The sequence below is a fragment of the Anoplopoma fimbria genome, chromosome 9 (genome assembly GCF_027596085.1).
Source record: "Anoplopoma fimbria isolate UVic2021 breed Golden Eagle Sablefish chromosome 9, Afim_UVic_2022, whole genome shotgun sequence".
Taxonomy (NCBI): domain Eukaryota; kingdom Metazoa; phylum Chordata; class Actinopteri; order Perciformes; family Anoplopomatidae; genus Anoplopoma; species Anoplopoma fimbria.
Genome location: NC_072457.1, coordinates 27,000,551 through 27,016,769, shown reverse-complemented (window position 1 = coordinate 27,016,769; position 16,219 = coordinate 27,000,551). Strand labels below are relative to the sequence as shown.

The following is a 16,219-nucleotide window of genomic DNA, read 5'->3' as shown; positions in this document are numbered from 1 at the left end:
ACTAAAAACAGAGACGGATGAAGCTACATATGTTCAATGAAATAATAACAAGAATAGTCAAATATTGTGTAACTATGTTGCCTTATTATAAAACAGGGTAATGAGGGGGTCTGGATGATGGCGAAATGTACCTTAAATGTATGTAGACAGATAAGAAGGACCTGAATGATGAAATTATCTGGTTAGATAAAAAAGAATGATGCTTTAACAAAAACAATGTTAGGAATTAATGCAATTCAAGTTTTGTTTATTTTTGAGCATTAAAAGCAGCACTGACCGTCAAAAGTAAAACTAATAAATGTAATTTATTTTATAAGAAAAAACGAGATTATCTACAGGGACATAATGTCAATCCAGATGAGTAAAAGTACCATTCGAGTCCATCAGAGTCCGTTGTAGAGCGGTCTGCAGTGCGGCTCTAGTTTGTCCTCCAGGACGTAGTCGGGTCCACAGACCCAGGGGTCCCCCGTCTCCCACTGCCACTTCTGCAGACTCTGCCTCAGGCTCTCCAGCACACTGCTATAGGACGGGTCTGACACCAGGTTCCTGGTTTCCAGAGGGTCCGTCCTGTGTTGGTGGAGCATTTGTTCAAATTCATTAACCGAAAGGACAAGATTTTGTTGCCTTATACTGAGATCCCTATAATTAATATCAGATTACATATTTATTTCTGAAAATGATTGGGAAACTATTGATGATAAAATAAAGCTTTACTGTTTTAATTCCCATGATGAGGGTCCTAATATTGTTTCAAAGGGCTCTCCATGCTGCCAGAAATAAAATAAATTTGACAAAGAACTATGTGATATACTGAATTCTTTTTCAGGCCTAAGATTTGTCTAAAAACACTTCAATCAGCCTAAAACTTACCCACCATGTGAAATTCATAACTTCCCATCAACAAAAACAGAAGACATGACCTCAGTCTCCTCAAGGAGAAAACCCCAAACAAGCCTTAAAAACAGGAGTTACAAGAAACCCACCCAGCTGTGACCGTGATGGATGAGAATCAAGCTAAATTCAAAAAGGCAAATGGATTTTTAATTCTAACACAATATATGAATTTTCTTTAGTATTTAAGTCCAAAAAAAGAAAAATGGCAGAAGTGTGTGCAAGCATCCCTGTTTGTTCTTCACAAAGATCTGAGTCATTTTTGGCTTTCAGCTGTTCACCACAGAGAAAATGTTCGTGCTCTCTGGTTGTATTAGGTCACAGTCAAGCCGATGATGATTCATTTAATTTTAAATTAATATAATGACATTTTTTTGTCTTTTAGTCTACAAATATCTAGAAATAGTGAAAAACGTCAATTTAAATTTTGTTCTATTTTGATTTAAAGTGCACCAGTTTTCTCTCTTTCTTTTTTTTAGAACCCTTTTTCTCCATTATGGTTGCAGCTTCTGAACATTTCCTAAAGACTAAATCACTAAAATATGAACGGTGGCCGCTGAAGCTCATTTAAATCAGAGGAACTTATGTCATCCACCACTCGAGATCAAGTACTGTGATCGCTCTTCTTTAGGGCTTTGATCTCGAAGCTCATTTACCAAATGTGACTGACATTTATCTGTGACTCATCACAGTGAACGTGTTTCTCCTTCCCAAGCTGTAAAACATGATGGAACAACGTGAGCTGTAACAGACCTGGAGTCGAACAGCTCCCAGCGCTCTCTGTAGTAATACTGCTCCAGGCTTTTGAACCAGTGAGTGGGTTCACTCAGCCTTGTGCGGTTCAGCAGGTCCTGGAAGGTGGGTGACACATACAGGTCCTGGTCGATGGGGAAGGGCATGCGGTAGTGAAGGTTGTGGAGAAGGTGGTACGCCCCCTGGTGGACGGAGCGGATTGGGTAGAACATGGTTACCTGAAATCAAAACGACAGTGCAGCAGTGAAGGCCTTTTGTTTTAGTTTGTTTCTCTCTGTTAGTAACGATGGTGATGACGTCCTGTCTGAAGGGCAGCGATGCTCACAGACCTCGTGGAGGGACTGGCTGGCGTAGACGGTGTGCCAGCTGGGGGGCTCAGTGTCCAGGGCCGGCAGTAAGGAGCGACCGGTGAGGTGGACCGGGCCGGTGGGGTCGCCGGGGAGGCTGTAGGACGGGTAGGGAACAGAGAACCAGTCCAGAATGGTGGGAGTGATGTCTGTCAAAGAAAGAGAGGGAGAAGAAGAGAAGAGACAGTGAGTGGTTCTATTATGTCCTACTGTTAACATCTTCATAGTAACATGTCACTTGAATGTCCGTTAAAAAAAACCACATAAACCACATTTGGAGATTTTTATTTTTTTAAGATGCATTAAAGGATCAAGTGTTCTTTTATGGGTTTAGAAAATTGTCCCGCTTTTTAAGCTAAATAAATTGTTTAAAAGAGAGGTTTCTCATTGGGTACTGAAAAGTTGACATGGAGATACATGGTTTTTGAATTTATGCCATAATAATATTTTTTATTTATGTTATTTTGATATTTACAGGCAGTTATTTTTCATCTTATCTTGTTTATCCTATTTTATCTGAGATCTGCTGCTGATGCATCATTGTAAAGTCTCCCTCTTGTGGCCGATCGAGCACATCAGATCATCCCATTGACTTCCCTGTTCATTTGTGTGAGCCAGTTGTTCCCAACCTGGTAACACACGCGGGGTCCCAAGATCAAACTGAGTGGTCACTACAAAATGATTAATGAAATAAATGATATAATAAACACCTTTACCTTTTTAGCCTGTAATAATCATGTTATGGTTGAACTGCTCACACCTTATAACTCACTAAGGCCATTATCTGTGATGAGACAGATAGATCACTTAGCAGTAGGTATTGCTACATTTTAAAGAGTCACAAACCCAAAAAGTTTGGCTGCCAATGTTGTGAGCACTCACCTAGAATCAAACCTGCTATGGACATTGTGCTCTGGGCGCATTGCTGCTAGACCTGATGGACTATATCCTTTTTTAAAAAGCCATCCCAACCTCTTTGTGGCATCCATCTCTTACCCAGCAGGCTGACGTAGGCCTGGCTGGTGTCCCCCCATCGCCCCCTGTGCTCTGGAGAGGACACCAGCATGGGCTCTGCCGTCCCGGAGCGATACAGGTTTGTTCTGCCGTTCGGGAACGGGATGCCGTTATCTGAGCTGTAGATGATGAGAGTGTCGTTCTCATAGCCAGCGTCTTTGAGCTCCTGGAGAACCAAACCGATACCTGCAGAGGAAATTCACCCAATTATGGCTCAGTGTTTTACTAGAGTGGCCTCTCTCTACTGTCTTTTTTGTGTCTTTGTTGTGTGTAGGTGTCGGTTCATACCTTGATCCAGCCTGCTCACCGTGGTGTACTGTGCAGCCAGGTCAGCCCGGGCCACAGGTGTGTCCGGCACAAAAGGAGGAACCTGAAGTACACGAGATGAGGACAGAGCAGATTAATATGTGTTAGGAGCTCTGAGATTCGATTTATGGATCAAACCTTTGAATTCAATCATAGGATTTGTGATTTTGTCTGTTTAATATCAGTATAACAGCATCGGTAGAAGTGTGACCATGAAGTGAAAATAAAAATGTACATTTTTACACCTGATGGGACATCATGAGAGATCACAAAAATTAAGTTACCAAATTTGCTGCTGTAGAAATGTTAAAGTTATGATTCAACAAATATGTAACAACAATTTTGAAACAGGTCTATATGAAAAAACAAATGTTTTACATACATACATATGTTTTACAGCTAATGATCCTTGTTTTCTTTCTACATTTGAAAACATAAAATCAGTTGGTCACTGACCTTTACTTGTTCTGGTGTGTAATATTCTGGTGTCCAGTCGGGTATCCTACCCATCCCCATTTCACCATTCCCAAACTTCTCACAGAAAGCTCCGTACTGGGGCTGCGAGTGTCCACATCTGTGGGTGTCATGAAAGGCAACATAGAGGAAAAAAGGCCTCTCGTCATCGTTTAAATTGTCTGTATTCTCTTCTTTCTTCCGCCTTCGCTCGAAAGCTTCTTCGTTATGCGCCTTGAAAAACTTGCGGACCAGTAGTTTGATGCGGGTGATGTTCCTCCCCACCTGGAGGACAGAGTTGTTCTCCTCTGTGTACGCAAAATCAAAAGGGTAAACAGATCCAGGGCCGACATGCTTCTTCCCAATTATACCTGAGAGAGGGAAAGGGGATGAAATGATGATTAGAGGCAAGAGTGTGGGAGAGTACACTTGAAATAAACTGGTCTCTTTGTTACTTACCTGTGTGTACGTTGGCTTGGCTGAGGAGCAGCGGTAGACTTTGTACTCCGTCAAACGAGTTGAAGTGGTGAACACCCTGATGCAGCCCATACATGCCGTTCTGGTGCTAAAACACATCAAACCGAGGTATAAACTGTGCATTCATGCACAAATCGGATGCATCCATATGTATGCGAGTGTGTATGTGTGTGTGTTTTTACCTGCGGCAGGCCGGTGAGGATGGTGGAGCGGCTGGGGGAGCAGCTGCTGACAGAGGTGAAGGCGTTGCTGAACACCAGGCTCCGCTGGGCCAGAGAGAGCAGGTGAGGGGTTCGGACCACGGAGTTGTTGTACACCTCCGTCTCAAAACCTGCATCATCGGCTAATAAGATGGAAAAGACACATTTCTGAGCTCTTACACTGTCTGGCCAACAGAATCTGGACAACATTTTGGAACCTGGCTGCAGGGACAAAAGCATTCTTGATGTTGGACGATAAGGCCTGTCTCTCTGTTGTGGTTTCAGTTTATCCCAAAGGTTGCTGGATGGGGTTCAACAAAACTCTGTGCAAGCAAGTTATTTCACACCAAACAGAGAGAACCATATATTTTATGGACTTGGCTTAATCTCTTGCTTCACATTTTAAGGCACATTGTTGTCATTGTACGCTGTAGCATTATTGCATTCGTATTAGTTGTTGCACTTATTGTATTCGTATTAGTTTGTTGCACTTATCCTATTCGTAGTAGTTTGTAGCACTTATTGTATTCGTATTAGTCTGTTGCAATTATTGTTTTCGTAGTAATTTGCCTCTGCACTATACTTTTGCTCTGGTTTATGCTTTAAGATGCTTGTTTAAGAAAGGAGATGCACTTATGACTTCTGGTGACTAGTAGTTCTCTTGAATACCTATGTTGAATACACTTCCTGTAAGTCGCTTTGGATAAAAGCGTCTGCTAAATGACTGTAATGTAATGTAATGTAATGTAATGTAGCATTGAGATCTCACTTGAATAACATATATAGAAGCTTTGACCACAAAGTGCACATCATAATACAGAGAGGTGTTTCTGTTATTTTGTCCACCTCACCTACATCCAGAACAGAACCAGCTCTCTGTATACTGCAATAGGATGTATTACAGGACTGTTCTTTGTTTTAGATAGGTGTACCTGAAAAACTGGCATCTGTATATTTCAGCATTATTCCAGTCCAGGTCAAAAGGGCATTTTGAGTTTCTAAAACTGTCACTTCTCTCCACTGGATAAAAATGTAAAAGTACACTCACCAATTATTAGAAGGACATTCCTCCTCTTTGACTCTCCAATGCAACATGTTGCCAAGATGAGAAAAAACAACTCAAGCAGCATGATGATGATGAAGAAGAAGAGCCCTCTTCACTGTTATCCATAAATATCTATGTCTTAAGTCTCAAACTCTCTGCTCGTTTGGCTTTGAAACATTTAATGTGAGCCAACAAATGTGCATTCAAAAGATGAACATAAAACGAGGTTGTGAGTTGAATGCCCAGAGTCACAGAGTCACAGAGTCACAGCTTGAGTCATGTGCTACAGTGTTTGATTTGTTTTCACCTCTTCCGCAAAGATAAACTTAGACTCCGCCCACCTGCGGTCACATGACACAGATCACGTGAGGACAGAAAACAGGAACTCGTCCCGTGGTTCATCGATGAATTGACAAACATTTTAGGAAGTGGTTTTTTAGAAAAGGCGACTGCAACGCATTGAAACTACCTGAAAAAAAAAGACCTGAAAATCACAGCAGAACCAGGGAGCATAAAGAAGAAGAAGACTCCAGCAGTGGTATGTTTCTATTATATTCTGTGGTTGTTTTTATTTGATTATATTCTGTTCTGTGTTCTTCTTATTCTCTCATTTATTCTGTTGTTTTTCAGCTGTAATATTCTAATTTGAAGTGTCTTCTATTTTTTTTGTTTTTCTGCTATATATTGCGTTGTTTTTCTATTTCATTCTATTGTAATGCATATCTGCTCTGTTCTCTTTTATTTGACTTTGTTGTGTTTTCTATTCTATCTGTATTGCTTTCTTTCTGTTTGTTCTCATCACACAGCATCATACAGTACCAGTCAAAAGTTTGGACACATCTTCTCATTCAGCTACTTTGAAGAATGTAAAATATAAAACATATTCTGGTTTGTTGAGCATTTGTTTGTGTACCACATAATTCCATATGTGTTCCTTCATAGTTTGGATGTCTTCAATATTAATCTACAATGTAGGAAAAAAATAAAAATAAAGAAAAACCATTGAATGAGAAGGTGTGTCCAAACTTTTGACTGGTACTGTATTTCATTTAACTCGTTCTTGATCTTCCACTAAGTCTTAGACAATGCAACATCTTGTTGTTGTAGAATATAATGGCCTTTGTAACATAAACACATTCTCGGATACAATGAGAGATAATTAAACATTACAATGTGAGATGAAGCTACTGGTAACTCGACTAACACTGAGGAATGGGTTCTTTGTGAGGGAGTTTTATGCCTTGAAGGTGACTGTGGAGGAAAAAGTTGTGGCTGTTGTAAAACAATCCCTTGTATGCAGAGCACTTACCTGTCACCTGACAATCATATGATTAAAAAGATCTCAGAGCTTGTTAAGGTCAATGGTCACAGAAAAACATCAAGAATGTCAGTCTTCATGCGACCTGGCAGCTTGTAAAGTTAGTTGACGTAAGACTTTTTTTCTTGTGTTATTACACACAGATCACATCATGCATCTGCAGATATGGCGTCCGCTTTCTTTGATGTGCCGTGTGTTTGTCCAGAAAAACACACAGACAAACTGACACATGCATGCACACAGAGCACATCGTTGTTGTGTGTCCCTGAATGCTGCGCCTGTGTGTAAAGAGCAGGCACAATGAGAAGCACCCTCCAAAAGCTGATGAATGACATATAAAGCAGAGGAGGAAACTAAATCACTTTGTGTAAGTGGCTGTCATTGTGTAACCACCTACTCATGCACATGTTAAAGGTCAGTTTACCTTTGTGCACTTTTCGCTGTCTCATCATCCTTTTACCTCACTCTCCTCCTCTCCAGGTTCTCCTCCCTCAGCTCTAATCGTTGTGCGATGGATCGGTCTCTTCTGGGCCGACTGTCGGCCCGGGGCTGCTGCTCCTCCAGCACCCTGAAGGCCTGGCTGCCAATCCTCTCCTGGCTGCCCAGGTACAAGCTGGAGTGGCTTCAGATGGATCTGCTCGCAGGCCTCACCGTCGGGCTGACGACTGTACCGCAGGCGCTGGCTTACGCTGAAGTAGCCGGCCTCCCCGTGCAGGTGACTCCTCCTGGTTTATTTGTAAAGGTTCATCCTTTGGAATTAACTTCCATTTAGATTCAGCTCTCCTTTAGATATCTTTGCCAGACTATGTTCAGTCACAAAGTTGTTAAAATCATCTTGCTCCAGTATTCTTAATTCTTTATTTTGAGCCCCATTAACTTTTATAAAGTGGGCGCTGGTTTTCCTGGCGTCCAGCAAAACATCCAGAAAGAATAACATGAACAGAAGTGAACAAGTGTAAATCCCCTCCATGTGTTTTGTCACCTCTTCTCAACTGCAGACAGTTGAAATCACGATGGTGTCTATCAATAACATCCTGCATTCTTCTGTTCAATCTTAACGGATTGCTTTCACTTAAAGTTCATCATCTTTATTTATTTTATTTATCGTTACAGCTGAAACAACTAATTGACTGACAGAATTGTATTGCCATTTTTGTGCTTTAAAGATAACAAACATTTTACCTAATCTGAGGATTTGCTGCCTTTCTTCGGTTTTATATGATTGCAAATTGAATATATGTGGGCTCTGTACTGTTGGTTTGACAAAACAAGACATTTAAAGACAATACTCTAAATCTAAAATATCATCTATTCCTTCTCCATCAATGAAAAATCTTAAATCTATGACTATGCAAATATGTTTGGATTGCTGGACACAACATGTCTCCTACTTCACTTAAGACTCTTACTCTGTGTTTGTGACCTGGAGAATTCAAGTTTAAACATCACACTTTTTTTTTGACCCATGACTTGCTTCTACATTAGTTATAATGTCGCAAAAATCTTGTTGTATGCTTTTTTGTTAAACTTACGTTAGATTTAAGGCGATCACAGAGAAACTTCCCCCGTTCAACAGACAAATTTGGAAAAAATTGTATTAAAGTGTCACGCTCTGGTGAAGCAACAGGAAGAAAAACACACTTCAGGGTGGAGAGGTGGTTAGATCAGTGATGAAAATCAATCTAACAGCATTTCTCTCCACAGTACGGACTCTACTCTGCCTTCATGGGGGGGTTCGTGTACACCCTCCTGGGGACGTCTAAGGATGTGACACTGGGTCCCACGGCCATCATGTCTCTGCTGTGTGCCTCCGTGGTGGGGGGGCAGCCGCACCGGGCCGTGCTGCTCAGCCTGCTCTGTGGACTCATCCAGGCTGGAATGGCATTACTGAGATTAGGTGATAAGAGCAGGGCGGCTGAGGTCATGTGGAAACCTTGTGATGCTTTTTTTTTTTTTTTTTAGAAGGGGGGTTCTTCATTTAGTCGACACGCATGAGCCGAGTGGAACGAACTTACTGACTAAGCAAAATAAAACCTTTTTCTTTTTTTTTTTTATTGCCCAATAGCAATGATAATTTGTTGTTACGTCTTCCAGTGTGTAAAATAAGTGTTTAAGATCTGTATCAAAACATGATATAACAGCATTCCAGTATTATAAACTAATTGTTGAGAAAAGAGATATAGATCTAAGTCTATTTGTGAGCGCAGAGGAGCGACTTCCTGCCACCACATCTATGACTTCCTCTGCTTAACCACAAACACTTTTTGTGAAGTCTGTGGATCTCTCAACCATTTTTGTTTTATTTTATTTTGGTTCGAGGTCAGCGTCATCGCTCAGTAAATCATTAATTGCTTTGCTCATCTTCTGCAGGTTTCCTCCTGGACTTCATCTCTTTTCCTGTAATAAAAGGCTTCACTTGTGCTGCTGCGGTAACCATTGGCTTTGGCCAGGTCAAGGTGAGAGATAAACACATCCACAAAAGCACCAGTTACCAGTTGCTGTACTCATTAACATACATGTCTAAGATATGTATGAGATTATTTAGAAACTCTGTCTCCATTAGATAGTTTGTCCAACAGAGAGCACTGACTATTTTATTTCTTTCATCTGGAAAATGTCCCGCTCAGAGACGTTGTCATGGTCACAGTTCTTTGAAATTAGAGATCTTTTAAAAGTTGTGCTTGTGTTATGTAAAACATTTTTTTTTTTATATTTTCAAATATTAAGGCAGCGTCCAGTATCAGTTTGGCTCAACACCAGTGTACAATAAGGTCATGTTCATTTGATGCTGAGAGTGCTGAACCATTTCTTGTATTTAAAGTGACACCATTTAACAATTGGAAAAAAATGATTAACACATCTTGCTCTTAACACACCCATTTTAAATAAAATACACAAAGAAGTTTCACTGCTGCAGCCTCACTTGGTCTGGTATGACCTGCAGATTTTTTGTATTACTGAGTTAGTTTACTCACTTGATGACTTTCCTCTTCTTTTGACACTTTTAGCATTAATCTTTATCCAGTCTTTGTCACTTGTGTGACCACTGTTTACACTGTCCAGCAAAATTAACATTGTGTTTTAATTCATAAAAACGGAAATAATATAATTTAAAGATAATTTTGATTGATTTGTGTGTGTAAACTCATTATGCAGTTACTACTTCCATCTAAAAACTCCTCTTGTTCACCCACTATGTTGATAACTTGCCCACATCCACAACTCTCCTCAGTGTCAGCGGTTTCAGCTGATGGTGGTCCCGTTTGTTTCTGTGTCCAGAATATTCTGGGCCTCCAGGGCGTTCCTCAGGAGTTCTTCCTGGAGGTTTACTACACCTTCTACAAGATCCCAGAGGCCAGGATAGGTGATGTGGTGCTGGGCCTGCTTTGTCTCGCTCTGCTGGTCATGTTGTTGTTTATGAAGACAAGTCTGGGCTCTGAGGACGCTCCCACCTGCTCCAGGGTCGCCAGGAAACTAGTGTGGATTGTCGCTACCAGTCAGTACCTGTGTGTTTGTGACCTTGTGTCTGTGAGTGTGCATCTGTCTGTCCTTTTCACATGCACGGACAACAATGACAGTGTTTTTACAAAGGATTATGACAAATGAATAGCCAAAATGATTATAGATTATTTAATTTGCTTTGAATGAGTTGGTATTCCAGGATGCAGATTTCTTAATCTTTATCAATTTGTTCATGTCTTCTCTGTCGTGTTCAGTGCGTAACGCTGTTGTGGTCGTGGCTGCATCCTTAGTAGCATTTTCCTGGAATGCTTACGGTCATCCCGTGTTTACGGTCACTGGGAAGACTTGCCAGGGGCTCCCTCCGTTCAGACCTCCACCCACCTCAGACACCACAGCCAACGGTACCGTCGTCTCCTTTGGAGAGATTGTAGAGGTGAGGAGCAGAGAGACGATGCAGCTTTCACTTCCACAAAAGCTTTCCAGTTCACAAGTGGAGCAGCTGACCAGCCGGTCCTCCTCTCTGTGTGTTTTGTGTGCAGGCCTTTGGAGGAGGGCTCGCTGTGATTCCCTTCATGGGTCTGTTGGAAAGCATTGCTATTGCTAAAGCTTTTGGTAAGTGTTTTTAGCCACGCTAGCAGTGTCTGTCTGTCAGTTGGTCAGTCCACCACATCTCAACAACTGTTGGATGGATTTACATGAACATTTCGTTCAGACATTCATGATCCTCAGAGGATGAATCCTGATGAATTGGTGATCCACTGACTTCTCCGCCAGCACGACGATGAGGTTGATATTTCTTGTTTTGAGTGAAATCTCTCAAAAGTTAATGGATGGATTGCCATTACATTTGGTACAGAAAGTCAATGCTTTGCTCAGGTTAACTTGTAATAACTTTGGTAATCCTTTATATTTTCCTCTTAACATCAGGCTCAAATGTTAATGAGTCCAATACGTTAGTTTATAACAAGATACCTGCAGAACTAATGATATCCCATCAGCCCCAGCTGTACTTGTGTTTTGTTCTAATTACCAACTTACATCGTAAAAATGGTAAGCATCATGAGTGCTAATCATCAGCATGTTAGCATTGTTATTACGAACATGTTAGCATTAAGCTCAAAACCCTACTATAGAGCTGCTGGCGTAGCTGTAGACTTTTTAGTTCCTTCAAGAAGTCACAATGAGTTTAACCAAACCCTCCGATTGGCAATAGAAAATCAGTGCAGCTAAAAAATAAGTGTTTCCTCCAACTTTCGACTGATTTTAACTTCCTGTTTCTCCTCAGCCAGTCAGAACGACTACAGAATTGATGCCAACCAAGAGCTGCTGGCAATTGGTGTGACCAACATCCTGGGCTCCTTTGTGTCAGCCTACCCCGTCACTGGCAGCTTTGGGAGGTGTGTGTGTTTGTGTGAGAGACAGAGAGAGAAACAGACGGCATCAGAGACAGCTCAGATGTCCAATATTTACAGTTTTCATGTTTTCTCCTCACATCCAGGACAGCAGTGAACTCCCAGACTGGTGTCTGCACTCCAGCTGGAGGGATCGTCACCAGTGAGTCCTAAGACTCGTCTCTCACCGTTTCTCTTCCGCCCTCTTGTGGAGATACACACTTCTCTGTCTCCTTGCCTCCTTTTTCCTCCATTTCTCTCCTATGTTGAGGTGTTGTTATGGAGGTCAGAGGTGGAAGGGTTAAAGGAAAACAGTCTTTAGAAGACATGACAACAGAGAAACAACATTTAATCTTCAACAGAGATAACCTAGCATGTGGGCATAAGCCACTTACTGGTAATAAAAATACAGAAAACAAAAATAGATTATTAAAATAATATTATTAGATTTATATAATAATAGTACATTTTAGGGTTAAACCATGCATATGCATATCACCCTGACTATGTGATCAATGTTTGAGGAGTTAGAGAAGAAGGATTTACGGTGGTTATTCTATGCTTAAATTTTTTTTTAAAAAAGACTGTTGAAAGCCCTACAATTTGTAAAATACTGCTTTTCTGGTTAAATTACAAACTAAAATTAATTATTAAAAACATCATAAAACACAAAGAAAACATCTTATTTATTATTATTTTATTGCATTTTTAACAAAAAAGCCCTTTTTCATATATTTATGTGACTTTTCATTCTCTCTCTCTCTCTCTCTCTCTCTCTCTCGATACAGTGTGTATGTCTAGTTTTCTTTCTGCTGAGTCCATGCATTTGTCTAAATTTTGAAAAGAGGAATCCCTCTAAATCTCTCCCCTTCTCTCACTCTTCTTGTTTTTTCAGGTGTGATAGTGTTGCTTTCACTGGCGTTTATCATGCCGGCCTTCTACTACATCCCCAAAGCCTCTCTAGCTGCTGTTATCATCTGCGCGGTAGCTCCCATGGTGGATTATCGTGTCGTCGCCAAGATGTGGAAGATACGCAGTAGGTGTCCTTTCTCTTATCCGTGTATGTATTTGTTTGTTTGATTGTGGTCTCATGCTCGCGTGTCTTCCGCAGAGCTGGACCTGCTGCCGTTTGTTGTGACCTTCCTGATGAGTTTCTGGCAGGTGCAGTACGGCATCGTAGGAGGTATAGCTGTATCTGGAGCTCTGCTGCTGTACAACACGGCAAGACCACAGATAAAGGTAATATTCTGTACAGGACCGTGAGTGTGACACTATAGGTGCCTCTGACCCAAGTCATTTGCTTGAGTTAGAGGCATCGTTACTGAACATGAGTAGTATTATTTTACATGGGAATTCACTGGATTAGCCAAAAAAGAGACAAAGGTTCCTCCATGTCATTACCACAGCATCCATTGATATCACAATATAAGTAATTATTTATCCTTTTCCCCCATTTTTAGTTCATGGTCACATAGCAGCACAGCAGTCAGTTCATGAAAACATGATTATCCATCAAAATGATCAAAGTTGATTATCAGATTTTTGGGCCTTGAGCAAGTTTTTTTTTTTTTTTTTTTATAAATGTGACAACATTCAGAAGTGGCAGAGCGCTACTCTCCCACACAGGTTCCTCCATTAACAATAGCTTCAATAGACCAGAATTTTTTTTAATTACCTCTACATTATTACTCTCCTTTTGAACTTTATAAAATCACAGCATCAAACTGTACAAGAGTAACTTGTAGCTTGTTTCTGTGTTCACCTCATGTTCCTGGTGTGCACAGGTGTCTGATCACGGTGTGCTGGTGATGGAGTTGGGCAGTGGACTGAGTTTTCCTGCAACAGAGTATCTCAGCCACTTCATACACACTCAGGCTCTGCAGGGTTTGTTTGATAGTCTGTCTTTGTTTGGAGGACACTAACAGTAATGTGTGGTGATCTCTGTCTCGTTTAACCACCTCATTTATTTCAGTTTTTACTCTCATTTACCCTCCTGTCTTTCTCCCCTCTTACATGTCTCCCCCAGCGTCTCCTCCGCGCTCAGTGGTCCTGGATTGCCATCACGTCAGCACCATAGATTACACAGTGATCAGCGAGCTCAGGGACCTGCTGAGGCAGTTCAGACTGCGAGAAGTGCGACTGATCTTTTCCAGATTGCAGGTACTGCCTTTTTGTTTGCGGACAGAATTTAGTTGTTATAACAACACAACAAAATATATGTTGGTCTCTCTGTTTTTATCTCACACCCTCTGTGTCTGCCTTCCTCCCACCTTTAGCTCTCTGTTCTAGAGCTTCTCCTAGCCGCTGATCTGCAAGGCTTCACGTTTACAGACAGCGTGGAGGCGGCGCTGCAGATGGAGTCGGAGAGCTTGAACACTGATCAGTGACTTTTCTGACCTGGGATTATTGAGCTGTTATCAAGTTTGAAAGTGACGAACTACCTCCAACAACTGATTCACTGGCTGTTAGGTGTACAGCTCAACTTGACTTGAATCATCTCTGAGACAAAAGCACGAAACATTGCACCGGAAGTCTAATAGTGTTTTATAGCATTTTATATTCTTTTAAGGGACATTATGCTTTTTTTGTGATTGAGGAGGGAATGAGAGAAATAATATTTAACGAAATATAAATATTTTAACTAACAGAGAGCTCCCTCTGTTACATAAAAGGGCTGAAGGTGATCTTCAAGGGACCAAATCTAAGTTTACACAAAAGTAATAGTGACAACAAGTTTTTTTTAAAGTTTAGTTTAGCTTATTTGCACAATTTAAAAATATAAAAAACATAACATTGATAAATGATATTACATTGCAGGAAGAGGCAGAAAGCCCACTGGGCTTATTTGAAGCCTCCACCTATATAATATTTTAAAAAATCACAATACTATAAGGAATACAAAAAGAAAATACATTTGGTAGGAAATATTGTTGAAAAATCATTTTTACAAGATATGTGTGCTAACACATGTGCCACCTGTCATTATGTATGTATCTATGTAAAGAAAAATTGTGATTGGTTTCTCTTATTTTTTTAAGTTGGAAAAGAAAATGGTTTTAATGGACTCATCCCAATGACTGATTGAGTGACATATTAACCGAAATCCCCACATCTGTACGAGGATTTTTTCAGAATAAAAAGTTTACATTTTCATATGACTTGGTGGTTATAGTGAAGTCACCTGATTAGTCCCAGCATCGTTTCATGTACATTGTTGTCGCCATGGAGGATCTCTAATGCCAAATATTAAGAGTGATTCATTCGTGGACAAGCAGCATTAAGTGAAAAGTTTTTCTTGCAAGCAGAGGTTTCTGGTTATATACACATCACAAACTATGAATCCACAAGGTGGCTTTGATACACTGAGTAAGCCTAATGTGAAATCTGTGACAAGAGTTTTACAAAACTGGAAGTGTCTACCAATGCATGGCCTGAACAACTCTTTGCTTGCTTTAGACAACAAACAGACATTAGGTTGTATTTATATTTTCTAATCCCTGCAAAATGTTCTACTTTGCAGAGATTAGTTTCCACCCATAATCCATCAATTGTGTCTCCAGTTTTAGTGATTATTAACCAGGTTGTTATGTCACTGGGAAAGTTCATGATCAGAGACCGGTGAAAATATAAAGAAGTGGGTTGTCAGGGCTACTATGAGTTCTGTATGGTTTATCTTGAGAAACTGTTAGTAAAGCTGTTCATGTCTTCTGTCTAGTAAGAAATGTTGAGATAGGAAACAAACATTTCCATTTATGACAAAGTTTAAAACAACCATCAAGTTCAACGTTATTCTGTCACTGTTGATGTCTCATCAGTGAAAGTGTTTGAGCAAATGTACTCAAATACATCCCGAGAAGTACACAAACATTACATGCTTTCTTACCAATGTCTCGGCCTGTGTGACGGAAAGTTGTTTTTGAGTCAGGCTTTTTTTTTGAACGATGCCCAACTCTTTAAGGAAATGTTTTATCTCTTTGTAGATAATTAATTTACCAGCATCAAGTGTTGTATAATATTATCAGCTCTCTTGTCTTGTAGAACAAAGCACTGGGTCAACTATTACCTTATAAATCACTAAAGAGGAAGAGAGTTTTGAAATATGAGGAAGGGCCACAATGATTCCAGTTAATATTGATAAGATGTGCACAGCAATAAAACAAAAACACAATACATCAAGTTGAGAATGTGAGAAAGGTTATCCACTCTGGCGTGCAGTGTTTTGTTTTTTTCTTTAAATTTCAAAGTTTAAAAAATTAAACCTTTTCAAAAGCAGGACAGTTAAAAACATGATGCAGAAATATATGCTATACAGTAAAAGTTACTTGTTAATAGATGAGATGTGCAGTGCCAGTTTAATGCATGCATGATCTATACTTGTTACTGTATGACCGAACTTCCTTGTACTCTATTTGATAAAATAATCTTAATTCATGGTCCACTTTTAGAAATGGATGACAGTTTTTTTTTTATTAGTCAAACTGAGTAAGACCATGACTAAAAGATACTCTTGAAAACTCATTTTTTTGTCAAAATGTTCTTGACAAGGTAAGGAATAAACTTGA

General features: G+C 40.2%; 2 protein-coding genes across 3 annotated transcripts; one reads left to right on the top strand and one right to left on the bottom strand.

Moving 5' to 3' along the window:
• Positions 1 to 203: 203 nt before the first annotated feature.
• On the bottom strand, positions 204 to 5,787 carry sgsh (N-sulfoglucosamine sulfohydrolase (sulfamidase)). Its single transcript, XM_054605233.1, has 9 exons — positions 5,490 to 5,787; positions 4,424 to 4,584; positions 4,224 to 4,329; positions 3,768 to 4,135; positions 3,294 to 3,375; positions 2,988 to 3,191; positions 1,974 to 2,140; positions 1,645 to 1,862; positions 204 to 567 (listed from the first exon to the last, which is right to left on the bottom strand). The coding sequence occupies exons 1-9, from the start codon at positions 5,569 to 5,571 to the stop codon at positions 384 to 386; spliced, it is 1,572 nt and encodes a 523-aa protein (XP_054461208.1). The 5' UTR covers positions 5,572 to 5,787; the 3' UTR covers positions 204 to 383.
• Positions 5,788 to 5,906: 119 nt separating this feature from the next.
• Positions 5,907 to 16,176, top strand: slc26a11 (solute carrier family 26 member 11). 2 transcript variants are annotated; one of them, XM_054605231.1, is made up of 15 exons: positions 5,907 to 6,024; positions 6,948 to 7,171; positions 7,285 to 7,519; positions 8,509 to 8,701; positions 9,175 to 9,260; positions 10,084 to 10,300; positions 10,521 to 10,699; positions 10,806 to 10,878; positions 11,552 to 11,663; positions 11,765 to 11,820; positions 12,553 to 12,693; positions 12,769 to 12,896; positions 13,442 to 13,541; positions 13,684 to 13,817; positions 13,934 to 16,176. In XM_054605231.1, the coding sequence occupies exons 3-15, from the start codon at positions 7,316 to 7,318 to the stop codon at positions 14,042 to 14,044; spliced, it is 1,734 nt and encodes a 577-aa protein (XP_054461206.1). In that variant the 5' UTR covers positions 5,907 to 6,024; positions 6,948 to 7,171; positions 7,285 to 7,315; the 3' UTR covers positions 14,045 to 16,176. The 2 variants fall into 2 exon arrangements, with proteins under 2 accessions (XP_054461206.1, XP_054461207.1); XM_054605232.1 differs by lacking the exons at positions 13,442 to 13,541; positions 13,934 to 16,176 and having other exon boundaries at positions 13,684 to 13,811.
• The last annotated feature ends 43 nt before the right edge of the window (positions 16,177 to 16,219 follow it).